At 39.1% G+C, this 16,386-nt stretch overlaps 1 protein-coding gene across 2 annotated transcripts in view; it reads right to left on the minus strand.

Annotated features, from left to right (window-relative positions):
* The window catches only part of LOC117405095 (cyclic AMP receptor 3-like), a 110,090-nt gene that overhangs the window by 48,803 nt on the left and 44,901 nt on the right, over nucleotides 1-16,386 (minus strand). For both annotated transcript variants that reach the window (XM_059030088.1, XM_059030089.1), the window contains 3 exons: nucleotides 15,279-15,367; nucleotides 9,913-9,951; nucleotides 2,543-2,621 (listed from right to left, as the gene is read on the minus strand). In XM_059030088.1, coding sequence (XP_058886071.1) covers nucleotides 2,543-2,621; nucleotides 9,913-9,951; nucleotides 15,279-15,367 — 207 coding nt within the window. The remainder of the gene's footprint in view (nucleotides 1-2,542; nucleotides 2,622-9,912; nucleotides 9,952-15,278; nucleotides 15,368-16,386) is intronic.

Below are 16,386 nucleotides of genomic sequence, written 5' to 3' on the forward strand. Positions count from 1 at the left end.
ATTTCCATTGCCACTGACCACATTCTTTTTGTTAATTATGCCCCAGAAAGAGCCTGACGGGATTACGTCTATTTGTCTTCCCCGTCCCCAGCTGAAACATTCACACATGCACAGAGAAGGACTGTACTGTCTCGATGTCCTTTTGTGGACCTACAGGGAAAATGTAGCTTGAAACCACAACCTTCTACACTAAAGTCCTGTGCTCTGACAACTGAGCTATTAGACCCCATAGTCAGGTACAGATTATTAAAAAGGAAACCTAACGAGAATCTCAAGCGCTTCCATGGCACAAACTGAACCACTTTAATTGTGCTCCAAAGCTGTGTTTTCAGGCATTAAAAGCTCTGCAGTAAAAGGTACTGCCCTTCTTTTGTGGTTCCAGTTTCAGTTCACCATGCTAGGAAGACGGCCAGCCAGCCCAGCAGTAACCTCATTTCAGCAGCTCTGCTTGCAATCCCAATGATTCTCATTACAAACCAGAACGGACCTGGGTGCCAAACAATTTACTGCAGATCCGCCACAGAAACCAGATCCAAGGTTTTTTTTTCCCTGATACTTGCGGAATTCTGTTATCTGAGAAAATCTGTAGAAATCTCTGTTTCTACAGACAAACAATATGGGCCCTTCATGAATATCATATTTATTCCATGAGTGACAACTGCGATCCCATAATTCACTCTGGCAGAGTCTAGAGTGAGTTATGAGGCTCTGCCTACACAGACAGAATAAATCTGGTTAATCAGCGGGGACCGTTATCTAGTTTGAGGGTTGTCATTATCCTGCACCAGCTGTTTCCAGTTCTGCAATGGCACGGGTGGATTGATGTTTATTATTTATATGTATTTACTGATTCTATACAGGCTAGTTATAAGTCCATTGTCCACTTGGCACGTTGATACACCAAATGCTGAGCAACAAGATTTTAGGACTAACTCCACAGGCTTTCAACATTAGCTGGATAAGATGGTCATCATTCACCCCAAGGAGGCTTCCACCATTAAGATAATGTTAAAAAACGCTCCCTTTCACAGGTACACTTTTTGATGGATAGCACCCTGTGACAGAGAGAGCCCTGTCGCTGGTTCCTGCACAAATGTGTGCAGCTGGGAGACGGAATAGGAAATGTGTTACTGGGCAACCAATTGAGCAGTTAGGCTTGCCCGGAGCTGAGCTGATTGTGAGGTCTGGATTGGCTGGGGGGGGGCGTGCCAGGGGAGGCTGGGCGGAGCTCAAAAAGCGTCTGCACCGCCATGCTACACAGAGGGGCGTTTGGTTGACATCGAGGAGGAGAGCATCCGTTTGGCAGGATAACTACTACGGAACCCTTCAACTGCAAGACGGTGCCTGTGAAGGCTCTGCCCAGCCAGGACTGTCGTAAAGACCCGGCGTCGCTGGGAGGCCGGGACTGCGGGAGCAACAGCAGTAGGTTAGTTTAGGAGATGTTGATCCCAACCAGTATAGAGAGGGTTTTGTAGTGTAGTAGGTTCCTGGAGTGCCTTGTGTGGCAAACTTTTATTTTTAACTTTGTTTTGCTTTGTTTTCTAACACTAGGGCTACCATTGCTGGTATCCTAACTTAGCTCTATGTCTGCCTCAGTATTAGTCAGACGACGCACACACGAAACACTTCTGTTACACACTCAAAGATTGAATATGTTTTTGGCTAAAATATTTCTATATTCTCTAGTCATTTTCTTTTCCCATCAGTCTGTTGGTTATGTTGCTTGTGAATAATCACTGTCATTGTGTTTGTGAAAGAGAAGAAACAAATGGCAAACAAGCTGGTATAACCTGTGAACTTCTAGCCCAATGTGACTTATTTCCAGGCCTGCATACATTAGTGCAAGGATTTATAAAATCTGTTTTGATGATGTGAGAGATTACTCTAACACGACAAGATTCTTTCAAAAATATGGAACTTAAGACGTCAAAAGATGTCCACATTCACAGGCATGTTAATAGCCTATTAAAGTCTTTCTTCTTTAATAGTTTTAACACAGCCGATACTGTAAATCATTTCAAGAATGTGGTACAGAAACTTTCTTGGCCAATGTCCAAATACACTGAATAGTAAGAAAATATTTAAGGAATTCATTTTTCAAATAGAATTTCAGAAGCGTGTTCCGCGTTAGCAGAGGTTATGATGATTGAGAAGGTATGAGTTCATGCAGTTCATTTTTAATGACAAGGATGAATGATCGAGTGATTAAAAAGAAACCAAAAACATTTCGGCAATGTCCATCATTTATACACCTTATTTTTTTTTTGAAAATAAATGTGTTATAATAGTGATACGTTTCTTTTGATGCTCGGTATGTATATATATATATATATATATATATATATATATTTAAACAGGCAAGACAGAACCACCAGGCAGCTTCTAGCTGATATATATACGCCTTAAGAATATGACACTTGACACTGGCATTTTCTTATCTATGCCGTTGGATCAGTGCTATGATTTTACAGGACATCACAGGGTAGGTAACATTTTAAAAACAAACAGGTACGTCCAAAAGGAGAATTAACAGTCATCTCACCCGTTCCTTGGCCACATATATGATTCGGACATAGCAGAGTGTCATCAAGAAAATTAGGGTGAACAGTGGGATGTACCATCTGTGGGGAAATAGACAAGAGGTAAGATATCTGTTAGGATGAGCCTTATACAGTAGGCAGTTTGTTCTCCCCTGTATTACTGTACAATTTATATAATGCCATAAAAATGTCCTTAAAGAACCGTGATGCCTGGCTATCACTATCATTTTTGGCACTACCACTACTGGCCACCTGTGTTAGCAGACCACTATTAGACCATGAAGACTGACCCATCTTTCACCCCTTTAGCGGGTGGTTACTTATAGTATAGTGGCTGAGGTATATTAGAGTGTCTATGTGATAGGTAGTATTAATGCAGGGAGGGAAATAAGGCAATTATTAAACAAATGTCCCATTGCATGGAAAAGATGTGACACAACAAAAACATGGTAAGTTACAACAAATCTGAGGGCAGCTTTAAAAAACTGAGCCAATGATACCAACTGCACGTGGCAGTAGACAGGGCATTACTAGAAATAAGACAAGGCATGGGGTCCAGCATTACAGTACAGTTTTCCAGATAGATTTATACTCTAACAGGTGTTCACTTTTTCACAGTGCAATCATATTCTCAAAGGATTTTCTTCTAATGACACTTATTTTGAGTCTGAAAAGTGCTCATGTTTCATAAAGATCCTGATGCAAAGAATGCTATTCGTTACAGAAACGTGCAACCTTCATGAAACCCAGCGTGTCTAGAGGTGTTATCAGGGTGCTACCCAGGCATGGCTGCTGTAATACCACCAGCTGGGTGTGATCAACACACTATGCACGTGAAGGTATCAAACACAGCAGTGACAACTGGAACAAGGCCACAGATCATTTTACCATCCATTATACTACTTGTCACAAAGCACTGATATCTAACCGCTACTTGATTCTCGGCCAAGCATGTAACGAGAGACCCTAGATCTCACTCGCAGCTGAGATTAAAGGCAAACTGCACTGCAGCGAGGCAGGAGCTATGAGAAGGAACAGTAGTATATCAGTTCTTATTTATGCAATACTAAGAGACACAATTAAAACTCTTTGACAGATGCTTTGATGAGAAGTATTGATTAATGTCTTCAGTAAGAAAGAATTCTAGTCAAAATGTTGTCAAATCATTTTTTATTTTTTTATTTTCTATTGGTATTGATGCATATCTTATGATTGAGGGTTTTATAGGCCATTCATAAAGTTATATAAAATCTGCACCATTTTTTGTGAAAGGTTAATACAACAGTAATATTACAACACTAGGAAAATTAACATATAATTAAAAGGATCAACAAGAATATCTGGCCATTTAATCATATAATCTTGAGAATATATATTAAGGAGAAAAAACACATTGCAGGGAAATAATATGAACTCAATCCCTTCTGTCTGCCTAGTGAAGGCCTTCACAATATAACACTATGAAAATGGTAATCCCTGGGGAGATGGCAGTGCAATTTAAGACACACCAGTCTCTCACTTCACAATCTCCAAGGTACACCGTAGGAGGAAGTGCAAAGAGAGAAAGCTGGAAGTACCGTCTCAGGTTTCCCCATGGAAAACAGCTTGGATCTGTTACTTTCTAATGGCCCAAAGTAAGGGAGTGTCTAATAAAGATTACAACACAGATACATGTCAACTGCTTTACTGTGTCTATGGGATAAGAGCGAGTCACAGTACAAAGATGAAACACAGAGACCAGACTGGAGAAGCTGCTGATTACTCATCTGCAATCTCGAACTGAATCAAAGCTTTCGTTTCTGTTAACTCTTTAAATGCTGAATGGCCCCCAGCCAAGATCAGCATGATCAGCACTTGTAACAGTACAATACACCAATTCTACTGTAACCTTCTAACATGTGCAAACAGGATGTGTCTGTGTGTCTGAGAACAAACCAAAGGCGATTACCCAGTGAGAGCTGGAGGACCCCCAACTCACAGGCACTTTCCAGTGAAAGCTATTTTGTGTTTTATTGCACCTATGAACCATCTACCACATGAATGACACTGAAAAATAATTGATCCTGTTTTATTTACTAGCAATGCCGAATATCAGGAGTAATTGATTGCACCGTAGAGTTTCTTTTTTTTCTCATGTGGGTTTCATGTGGAAAAGTTCTAAGATTGAATTCAGGCTTTTTAGAGCCTTCTGAAACATAATATGTGTCACCCTTTCTGAAAACATGCAGTCTCTCTTTAAATGATCGAAACAGTGGTGGATTCTAATAGCAAGCTCTTAGTTAACCTCATCAACAGACTCCATCACAGAGATGTTAATAAGAAGGTCTATAAATCACCCCTGGGGGATAACACCAACAGGATTAATACAGAGTTAAAGGCAACAGTATTGAGATCCGCTGCCTCTAGGATCATACAAAAAATACACAGCAGAACCTTGACTGGCCATTTTAAGATTGTGGAGAAAATGCAAAAACAAAAGGCATGATACAGATGCGCCATAGATATTTTACTGGCGCACAAGCTTTAGAAATCAAGCCCCAAGCTGTATTTTATTGGATTATTGACTTGCATTTTTTAAAGGTGCTGCAACGCCACAGTGTCTCCTGCTTGTAGAACAACTCTGGCACTTCATTAAAAATGCACGATGCACATGCCTAGCCTGTGTAACTATCTCCAATCAATATGACCGGAGTGTGTGGGCACTAAGTGAAATTCCAAGACACCCCTGCTCAATGTGCACCAATGTGAGGTAACTTGACTTTGTGAATCCTGGCTGAGATCAAACACCCCCACTGTCCTTCAGACTTATTTGCTGAAAGTATCACATTAAATAATGAGCTAATTTGATCTGTTTGATCTCCGGATCAGGTATGAAGATGCTGTAAAAGGCATTAGCAGATCCACATTTTCAGACGGTGGCAGATGGTAACATCAACCACTTAAGTGTTATCGAGCACTGTACTGTATCTTTTCTAATACAATCATGAGTTCTATTCATATACAGCAATACCTTCCCCCTTACAAGCATGAAGAAAATCATGGGCATACAGCAGCAACACAACAGCAAAGAGGGGGTGGAGGGAGGTGACTGTTTGGATTCATTCTACAATTGATAAATGACGTAATAACTGTAACTTTGATCACGATTGGCTCTTATTATCTTACTACTCATTCTCATTAAGTTCCTTATTATGTTGCAGTGACCCACGCAACTGTGTCCTGCAACTACACTACAAGTTCCAGTATTGTGTTGCAGGTAATAGGATTCCCGCTGACCCCACATCATTTCCTAAGTGCAGCTATATAGGTATAAGGCTTAGATGGGGTCTTGTTACCTGTAACAGAGGAAGCAAAGCTGTAGTGTTGTGGCCGAAAGAACTGACTTCACCAGAGTCAAAGTGAAAATGGAGGAACTGTCTTTAAAGGCTAAGTGTAGATGGATAATAAATATCAATGCTATTCTTATTATGTTTGGGGGGGGGGGGGATACAGGAACTATAATAAACCGAGGAATCCAGGAGTAAAGGAGTGAAAAAGCAGGTAGATCTTTTCGAATCGATTATCTTTTATTGATGCGGGTGGTTGATTATATTCAGCGAATGAATCCATTACATTAGTGCAGCAGCACAAAACACAACTGTGCATTTCTAAGCGTGCAACCTAATGCGTTCGGTTCATCACCATCAGACTCCAAATCGGTAGACCAATTAATCTGCTTCCCTCAGTATCAATCTAGTGCCACACGCAAGTGTTTCTCTTCCGCTGTCTGCCTCCTAATCTCCATTCTTCACTGATGTAATTAGAGTTAATGAAGAGTCACCGCTCACATCAGTCCTTAATCCCCAGCTCAGCTTCCCACTGCTGAAGAGGACTCGCTAGCACCCTTCAAGCACACAGACTACGGAAACTGCAGAGCCAAAACAGCATACTGTATTTCCTACTCTATTTCAAACTCATAAATAAGTCAGTGAGCTATAATTCTGAGGAAATAATGCAGGCTAATGGTATTAGAGACCAGATAGGACCAGCTCTTTTAAAGTGGTGACCCAGGAGATATTCCTGGACTGTCCCAGGGTTCAGCCTGGGACAGAGACACATCACCCGAGCTAAGAATATGCTAATAATATGCTAATAGATTGAGCATTTCTGTGAATAATCTGAAGTACAGTAGAACTTATCATCCTGTATGACGATACCCTCTATTAACTGATCATTTATACATGCTGCTACCAACTGTCTCATTTACACATGCTGCTAACAGTAAATTCAGCTCTTAGTAGGACAGAACAGAATCAGTTGCAGATAAAAATAAAGAAAATACGGTGCATCTGGTAATTCAGTTTCACTTTTTACATGTTGTCACTTCACGTAAAACAAAGTGCCCAGTTTAACCTTGTTCAATAAAAGAAAACAAGCAAGCAAGGGATGAATATAATTACTGGGCTGTTAAAAAGCTGGAACAAGATTCCGACCTCCAAAGCCAATGTGTGCGCGTTTGTTAGATTTATAAAATATAAACGCCATTTCTGTCTCAGATTAACATACACTTACAGTGGAAAATAAAACTGTCCGATTGCTTTGGCATGGATTGAGAAAGCACGGTAAAAACTGTGTTTAGAATGCTGTTTTGTAAAATACTGTTTTACAGTGCTTTGCTTTGCAATCATTTTCACAGATATTCTTTGTATAGTATACATGCAGTATCTTACATTGGTGGTTTAGGCACACTGATGTACCTGACACTGTTAATGTATAATGCCCCGACGTTAAAAAAGCAACTACAATATAGTATAACAACTCCCTCCTAGATACAATATTTTCACATTTCCATTGGACCCTTGCAACCAATGAAATCGGATGACAGGTTCTACTGTATTGTTTGAAGATTTGACAATTTGTTTGAATGGATTTCTATACATAAAAAAAGATACAAAATAGTTTAAATAAATAATACGTATTTATCCAGCTCGCAAAGTAACAATTTGGAGAAGCAGTTTCTTATTCTGCTGCTGTATTTCATCAAAAGAGAGAACAGCTCTGCTTCCCTTGTGTGAATTCTGCTTATTTGCAAACTAACAGTTAAAAGGGCGCCTGCTGCTTTGGAGCCAGCAACAACAACAGCTGCCCGCAAAGACCATGCCAAGCTTGGCAGACTGTTTTTAATATTTGTTCAGACCCACAGGCACAGCTGCAAGACTTCCAAAGCGATAAAGCAGGGGATTAGTCTCTGTTGTAACTCAAAAGGTAGCTGTACCACTGCGTACAACCCACGGCTCAAAACCTGTGCACTTCCCAGGCTGCTCAAATGCAATTTAGCAATAGAGATTATATGTATATTTTGGATGACAAAGTGCACCTACAGTTGCTACATTACACCTAACTAACACAGTAAAATCCCACCCAGACAATCGGAAGGGCAGCTTGATCGATGGGAGTGCAGCTGTCAGAATGTGAATGAGTGTCTGAAGGACTGCGGGAATGAGGCGAGTGTAGGGCTGTGCAGTAATTTATTCCTCAGCTTTGGTGTGCCAGGGAAGGCTGCTCTCGCAGAACAAATCTGTGCAGAGCTCCTATCTTTTATGTGCCACTCCCTGCAGCCATCACCTCCCTCTATATTTGAGTCACACATCAATCACACCTACTTAGAGAGGGTGGTGCCTTGGCTGTTTCTGGTTATTCAGCTTCTGAAGAAACTTGACTAGTTTCAGGTAAGGATTCAGTCAGTGGGGTTGGGTTTTGCAACAGGTTTAAAGTTGCATCTCCTGAGCTGATTTCTACTTAAACGGCATACGATACATGTATCCCTAAATAATGCCACACTGCAGATACTATTTCCGTCAGCAGAGCGATTGCCCAAACTTGCACAGATTCTGCTCACCATACATGCCAGTGACATTAAACTTAATCAGAAACCAGAACTGCTATGCATCATATTCTACATGTAAAGTGTGTATACTGAAAATGTTTTCCTCGATTTTCAACAGATGTTTTAATTAAAAACTTTTTTTTTTTTTACCGATTTTATCCTCATTTTTATATTTGTAAAATAAACTCGGAAAAATTCCCAGGAAATAGTTTGTACGATAAAAACCAAAAATGCATAACAATATGTATACTGTACTGCACAGTGCTGTACTGTTTACCCACTGCGCAGCCCACTGTAGTCTTTGCTACATTTAAAAGGTCACTTTTAATCAAGCCACAAATATCCCATTGTCCTCTGTAAGATTTCCCATACAGCGAGTCCGCAGCTGAGACACACTCAACACATTCAGTTCAGTTGTCTCCTAGAGAGGCCCTCTGAGGTTTTAACAAATGATGCAGAACTTGCAGCGCTGGAAAAGCTCACCACACAAAGTGATCTAGCTGTACACCTCACACTTACAGCTCAACTCATTAATCCAGGGGTTCAAACAATTGGGGGCCGGACATTCAAAACCACACACCACTTAAAGATCAGCTAGGGTGCAAAGAAGAAAGATTTTTCTGTGCATGAAAAGCATTAATTAAGTAACAATTTTGAAAGTGGAAAAGGCAGATTAAGATTAAAACAACTGTAACAATATACAACTAGCAAGAAAACAACTTAGCTGAAGGAAGGAGCCGTTATTCAGTGCATTCTCAAAAGTAAGGCGGCCCTTTACACCGCTGAACACTGGCCCCATAATGCCATTATACTAGCACGTGTGTTATAAGACAGAACTCAAATTGCACGGCCTCTTACTTATGGCTCTTACCAGACCACAGCGCTATAAAAGGGGAACACTGTATCATTTGCTAGTTTTAAATGATTACAATTATTTTATTTGTCTCAGAAAATGTGCTTAGCATCTTTCAGTTTCTTTTTTTTTATTTAAATAGTTGTTCTCCTGTGGTTCCATCAAAAAAACTGCTTGATCACCTCTAGTCACAAATGTCTGCAAAACAGCACAGAAAGTCCGGACTGAAGCTGTCTTTGTCAGGTGCTCTGCAGGTGGAACTGTTGATTGTCAAATGCAGCAGGATAGAAACTTGACCTCAATGACTACTGCTCTCTATCACAGCCTGTCAGATTCAGTGTTCTGCCTATTGTGACAAACTGATTAACAGGGAGATGCAGCTCTTTTACATACGACAGAATGCCAGGGATGCTTGTTGTATAGCAGATTGAGAATTAATGTGATGGGCTGCTCATTGAATTCATGTGATGGGCTACTCATTGAATTAATGTGATGGGCTGCTCACTGAATGCATGTGATGGGCTGCTCATTTGAGCAAAAGCATGTGCTACATAACACATGTGATTCCAACTTTTCTGTAATCAGTTCAGTATCTTGATGAACTAGATGCAAGCCAGCCTCTGTCTGGGCTTAGATTCGACAAGGGTACTTACATGCCAAATCTCCAGGCTATGTGATCATCTGTTATCCAGCTGTGAAAAGAAAGGGAGGTTTTACTATACTGGGAATTGGCACACAGCTGAAGCTATTAATACACAACCATGAAGGACTTCTTGTCAGAAAGAAGACTTCCTCAACTGTGTGCTCTGCCAGTAGACAGAGAGACACAGTATTCCTGGCAAAGACTTTTCAGACCTCTCCTGGGTTTGCAGTCAGTCACATTCCTTGCAAGATCTTTCTTATTGAGACAAAATCTCCCACTGCACCAGTCCTGTGTGGACCAATTTGAACTCTCTTCTCTCCACAGCTTTCTTCTAATCTCTCACTCTCTTTCTTTGCTGAAGTCTTCTTATGAAACATCAACTTGAAATGTTTATTTTATTAACAGAAGGTGGTTCAACAACTAAAAGATAGGTAACCAAGTGTATATGTTTCTGTTCCCTGAAACTTAGCAGTAAAAGGCAATATTATATATATATATATATATATATATATATATATATATATATATATATATATATATATATATATATATATATACAGACGTGCTCAAATTTGTTGGTACCCTTACAGCTCATTGAAATAATGCTTCATTCCTCCTGAAAAGTGATGAAATTAAAAGCTATTTTATCATGTATACTTGCATTCCTTTGGTATGTCATAGAATAAAGCAAAGAAGCTGTGAAAAGAGATGAATTATTGCTTATTCTACAAAGATATTCTAAAATGGCCTGGACACATTTGTTGGTACCCCTTAGAAAAGATAATAAATAATTGGATTATAGTGATATTTCAAACTAATTAGTTTCTTTAATTAGTATCACACATGTCTCCAATCTTGTAGTCAGTCATTCAGCCTATTTAAATGGAGAAAAGTAGTCACTGTGCTGTTTGGTATCATTGTGTGCACCACACTGAACATGGACCAGAGAAAGCAAAGGAGAGAGCTGTCTGAGGAGATCAGAAAGAAAATAATAGACAAGAATGGTAAAGGTAAAGTCTACAAGACCATCTCCAAGCAGCTTGATGTTCCTGTGACAACAGTTGCAAATATTATTAAGAAGTTTAAGGTCCATGGAACTGTAGTCAACCTCCCTGGGCGCGGCCGCAAGAGGAAAATCGACCCCAGATTGAACAGAAGGATAGTGCGAATGGTAGAAAAAGAACCAAGGATAACTGCCAAAAAGATACAAGCTGAACTCCAAGGTGAAGGTACATCAGTTTCTGATCGCACCATCCGTCGCTTTTTGAGCAAAAGTGGGCTCCATGGAAGAAGACCCAGGAGGACTCCACTTTTGAAAAAACATAAAAAAACCAGACTGGAATTTGCTAAAATGCATATTGACAAGCCACAATCCTTCTTGGAGAATGTCCTTTGGACAGATGAGTCAAAACTGGAGCTTTTTGGCAAGTCACATCAGCTCTATGTTCAGAAAGAATGAAATCTCAAGACTATCAAGGCATTCTGGAGCGAAACGTACTGCCCAGTGTCAGAAAGCTCTGTCTCAGTCGCAGGTCATGGGTCCTCCAACAGGATAATGACCCAAAACACACAGCTAAAAGCACCCAAGAATGGATAAGAACAAAACATTGGACTATTCTGAAGTGGCCTTCTATGAGTCCTGATCTGAATCCTATCGAACATCTATGGAAAGAGCTGAAACTTGCAGTCTGGAGAAGGCACCCATCAAACCTGAGACAGCTGGAGCAGTTTGCTCAGGAAGAGTGGGCCAGACTACCTGTTAACAGGTGCAGAAGTCTCATTGAGAGCTACAGAAAACGTTTGAGTGCAGTGATTGCCTCTAAAGGTTGTGCAACAAAATATTAGGTTAGCGGTCCCATCATTTTTGTCCATGCCATTTTCATTTGTTTTATTATTTACAATATTATGTTGGATAAAAAATCAAAAGCAAAGTCTGATTTCTATTAAATATGGAATAAACAATGGTGGATGCCAATTACTTTTGTCAGTTTCAAGTTATTTCAGAGTAAATTGTGCATTCTTCGTTTTTTGTGGAGTGGTACCAACAAATTTGAGCACGTCTGTATATGTATGTATAGTTGCTGAAAGAATGATTTAGGTAGGCTTGTTGGCCATTCCAGGACATGTTTTTTGTTACAAGCAAAGACCATTTCATCTAGTTGACACAGGCTCCTAAAAGCGTCAGATAAAGTACTTAGAAATGATCTAACGTGTCCAGGGGTTCACAGTTCTAGGTCACTGGGTCCTTAAGGATCTAGTTGGTGAAACTGAGGACAACTTAAAGTAGACAGTACACAGACTGGGGAATGCGGAATAACAGTAGAAAAAGGCCACAGCAAAGTTTTTTGTTTTCCAAGCTGAATCTATTGGTGCTTAACCAAGAACTGAGAACTTGACTTCAGGAGTGTTTAAGGCCAAACAATTGAGCTTTTGTGCAAATACATAATCTGCGTTTATAATGAACACATCATCGACTAGTAAGGTATGTTATAAAATGAAGAGAAAAGGCAACAATACTACTATAAAATAAAATAAATACCTATTTGATTAATATTCTAGTTACTGTTTGTTAGCACTGAAAAGAATGTATCTATTAGTACATAAAACTACTGTTTTGTACTAATAACCACTCACACTAACAGAACTACATTTTATAATAAATAAATAATATTTTGAAATTAAATACTACTGCCTGCTTCCAAAGGTACTGGTCTTAACTTGTTTTTGTTCAACTAATCTTCTCTTGTTCTTCTTGAATTCTGTGTTTATCTGACGACTCCCATTTGGTGTAAGGATAATAAAAGTCTTTCCTTGGAGAATCGTTTGTATTAGCCTTCCCTAAAGTTTCTATATAAAGGTAATTTTGTTTGGAAAAATCTACCTTTAAATACTGTTTTTATTAGAATAACTGCTCATTGTCAAAAACTAATTGCTAGACCATAGGAAGAGATAAAGCACCTTTCAGTGACTAACCATATGCTGCTGACAGTTTTAATTTGTCTCTCTGCTAATGGTCTGCATGATGCAGTAAACACAATTAAAGCCCCAAAGAATACAGCAGCATTTAGCGAAGCGTCTAAACTACAGGGGGTGGTTTAGTTTTCATTTCAAAGTTCTAAGGAAAACAATGCCCATGCGTTTTTTTGTAAAAATAAAGAAATACCTCTTCAAATTGCAGAGGTGTAAATAAGACTCCCATGACAGTTCGGTCCACTCCAGCTTTCACTGTGAACTTAAACTAACACAGACAACCAAGTTCAGGTGTGACTTACTGAGCTCACAGTAAGGCCTGGGATGGCCCTTCTAAAAGTTTACCCTGGCAGGTTTGCCCAGCTTTTCCCAGTTATACTCTGCATTTCCCAGAGATTACAATGGTTTACCACGTTTATTATTATGCTTTACTATCTTTTAAAAGGTGGCTCAAACCTCTACTCACTGCAAGTCATTTTTTCATCCCTGACTGCCGGTTTTGTTATCTAGTAAGTAGAAACTGAAAAAAACTGTCACTGCTTCCTGGAAGTAGTTACTGTCTGACAATATAAGACAAGGCAACATTTCAAGCAGCTCATTTTAAAGCAATTTTCACTATGTGACTCAAGATGTTGAGGCCTGAACTACTCATAAGGTGAAAACTGCTTAGAAATGTCACCTAGGACATCTTGCTTCATAAATTGCCAGGATATGCTTTAGTGCCCACATACACTGCCTGTGTTATGACTTACGTCATTAAATTGTTTACTGAAATTTGGAAAGTTCAGTCTTGATTAGCTTTCAATAGTTAACCTTGCTCACTAGGCAGCTTTAATAAATGCTTGAAAGATGCCTTGGTGTGGCGTTATATACCTGTTTGTTGAAGTTATTAGGGTTTTGAAGGGTTTTTATCATTGCACTCCCGCAGAAACGTTTTCTGCCGGGATAAATTTAAGAGTCTGGCTCTTGTGGAAACTTCTCATTAATAAAAACATTAATCTCCTCTGAGCTAATGGATTGTTTTTGATTGACTCTTTTCAGCACCTTGACGGTATATACATAAAAAAACATTTCTTAAACTAGTTTATTTCTTAATGCGTTTAAATCCCAACTGCTGTCTTCCCTTTCCAAATCTATTAATCTCAGGGAAATCTGTAAGACTACCAAAAATACAGCCCCAGCCTGGATTTTCCTTACACAACAGCTTAAAGCATGTAAAAAATCAAAACCCATTTCTGGAGAGAAGTAGTCAGATGATCACAGAAAAATTCACCCCTGAGCTGAACTTTTAATGGGCCACTGTGAATTGTTCTAATCTGGGTTTATGTTATAATTTTATAATACTGTATTATAATATATTATTTTTTTGTAGTTTTAGAGTGTGTCCCAGGGCACATATTAGAATGCTCTCTTTTGCACTGTGCTATAATGATAATCTAATTTTGTACCGTCATAAACAAAATATAGTTGCACGTTCTGTTAATTTTCATATTTTCCTCTTAAAATTGTATTAAACTGTAAAAAGTAAAAGATATGGGCTGTTCCACATATGCAAGGGGGATTTTAAAAAAGGAAGTAAAAAAATGCAGCTCTGTTCCTTCAGTCCATGCAGGGGAGGAACCCAAAGTTTATAAGTGGTTCTTTTAGATATTTCTGTGTTTTAATCGTGTCTGGGGGTGATTTTGAGGAGCAGCTCTTCAGTGCTAGTTGGCAAGTTCTCTTTCACCACAGATCTGTGGAACACATGCTAGATCAGCAACACGTCTGTAAAGTTGTAAGAGCAAAAATAACCATAATTCGCAATAGCTGTTCACTTGTTGGTGTTGCCTCAAACAGCTACACTATGCTAATCTAGTCAGTGTCTGTGGTGAAAGAGAATCTGGCAACTACAGCTCAAGAGCTAATCTTGAACTCGGGTCACAGTACCTTAACACATTTAATTTAATTCAGCACTGTATTTTGAGTAATTGCAAAAAATAGCTTTAAATTGTGGACAACAATATCAAAAGTTTAAAACTTGCAAAATGTCCATGTTATACAACAACTTGCCTCAGTCGGTACTTAATGTTGCCTTTCTCTAACCGAGAGAAATACATTAAAAAGATCTCACAAATCCCTGTGTTGTTAGTTGAATGGTTTCATTAGAAGCTGAATATTTATTTTGTTGTGTGCTTTCCAGAATGATGCAACACAGTGGGTAATTACCCTCCATTGACACTGTAATTCCTGTGTTTTCTGCTTAAAGAGCACAAAGAGCTAGCTGAGCGAGCTTTGTGAGTAATCGGCCCTCATCTCAGGAAAGCATTTTACTGGCATTTTACTGGTGCCAAGCGCCCTTTTAACTCCCGCAAATTCTTTCAGCGCACAGAATCAGCATTATATTAAACCCTGTGTTTGGACTCTTACCACCAAACAGCGGCTGGGCCGTAGTAGTCTCTGAAGAGGGGGAGACACGACATCACAAAAGGCACCCCCAGGCCATGAGATGGTACAGTCTGAAAAAAAAGTAAAGAAACAGAGGTAATTAATTAGCTGAAGAAAGTCATTTATTTTGTGGTTCTACACACAGAACACTGTGTATTCGACTTTTGTATTCATGTTTAAAAAAAAAAAAAGTTTTTGATACCAAAAGAGGGCAGTCATCCAATACAGGAGGAAGAAGCTGAAATCACAACAGACAGGAATACGAATAAGCATATCATTTTAGGTTTCAATTGCACAACTATATTTTCCATTTTATGTCGGTGGAGTGGGACAACATTAAATGCGACTAAAAGTCTGAAACCCACTGGCATAGGTCATTAAAATCGTTTGTTTCTTTTATTGTTTTAGCTTTGGATTTCTTTGCTATTGTACAGCCCATGGGATGGTTCGGCATGAAAGGTGCTATATACTGTGCATGTAATCTTCACGTTGTTGTTAAAACAGCCCCCTACATTTCTTTTCTTTCTGTATACCTTGAAAAAAAAGTACTACTAAGATCATCTAAAATATAAAACAGCAAACACAATATCCACGACCTGCACTGAAGCTGTGTCTGTCTGCAGTATTTTATTTAATGCTGTGTGGAATTTCCTTCGCTTTGCAATGTCCCACGAGAAACCACTCAGGCTTGAAAGTAAGAAAAGAATGCAGCACCTATTCTACCACACATTTCAGCAGCAGATGATATTTACATATTAGTGCAGTCTATCTGTACTCTTAACAGGTTTGCATGGATGTATGGATTAAAATATTAAAAGGATACATCTCTGAAAGCTAAAATCTTTATGATGTAATTAAAAAACTAAAATAACCTGCATCATTCTTGCAAAGATATTGTGCTGATAACTTGGATTTCTCATCCACTTTTTTTTTTTTTAAGTGGCCTGGGGTTTACTTTAAAATACCAAACCATAATCAGATGAAACAAATGCACGATTCCCCTTCAATAGTGTGGGACTAAAAACATGCTTTGTATGCGCTTGTTTGGTTTTTGCCCCTGGTGCTTACACACGTTCTCTCTTTCTGAAAG

The sequence above is a fragment of the Acipenser ruthenus genome, chromosome 9 (assembly GCF_902713425.1).
Source record: "Acipenser ruthenus chromosome 9, fAciRut3.2 maternal haplotype, whole genome shotgun sequence".
Lineage (NCBI taxonomy): Eukaryota > Metazoa > Chordata > Actinopteri > Acipenseriformes > Acipenseridae > Acipenser > Acipenser ruthenus.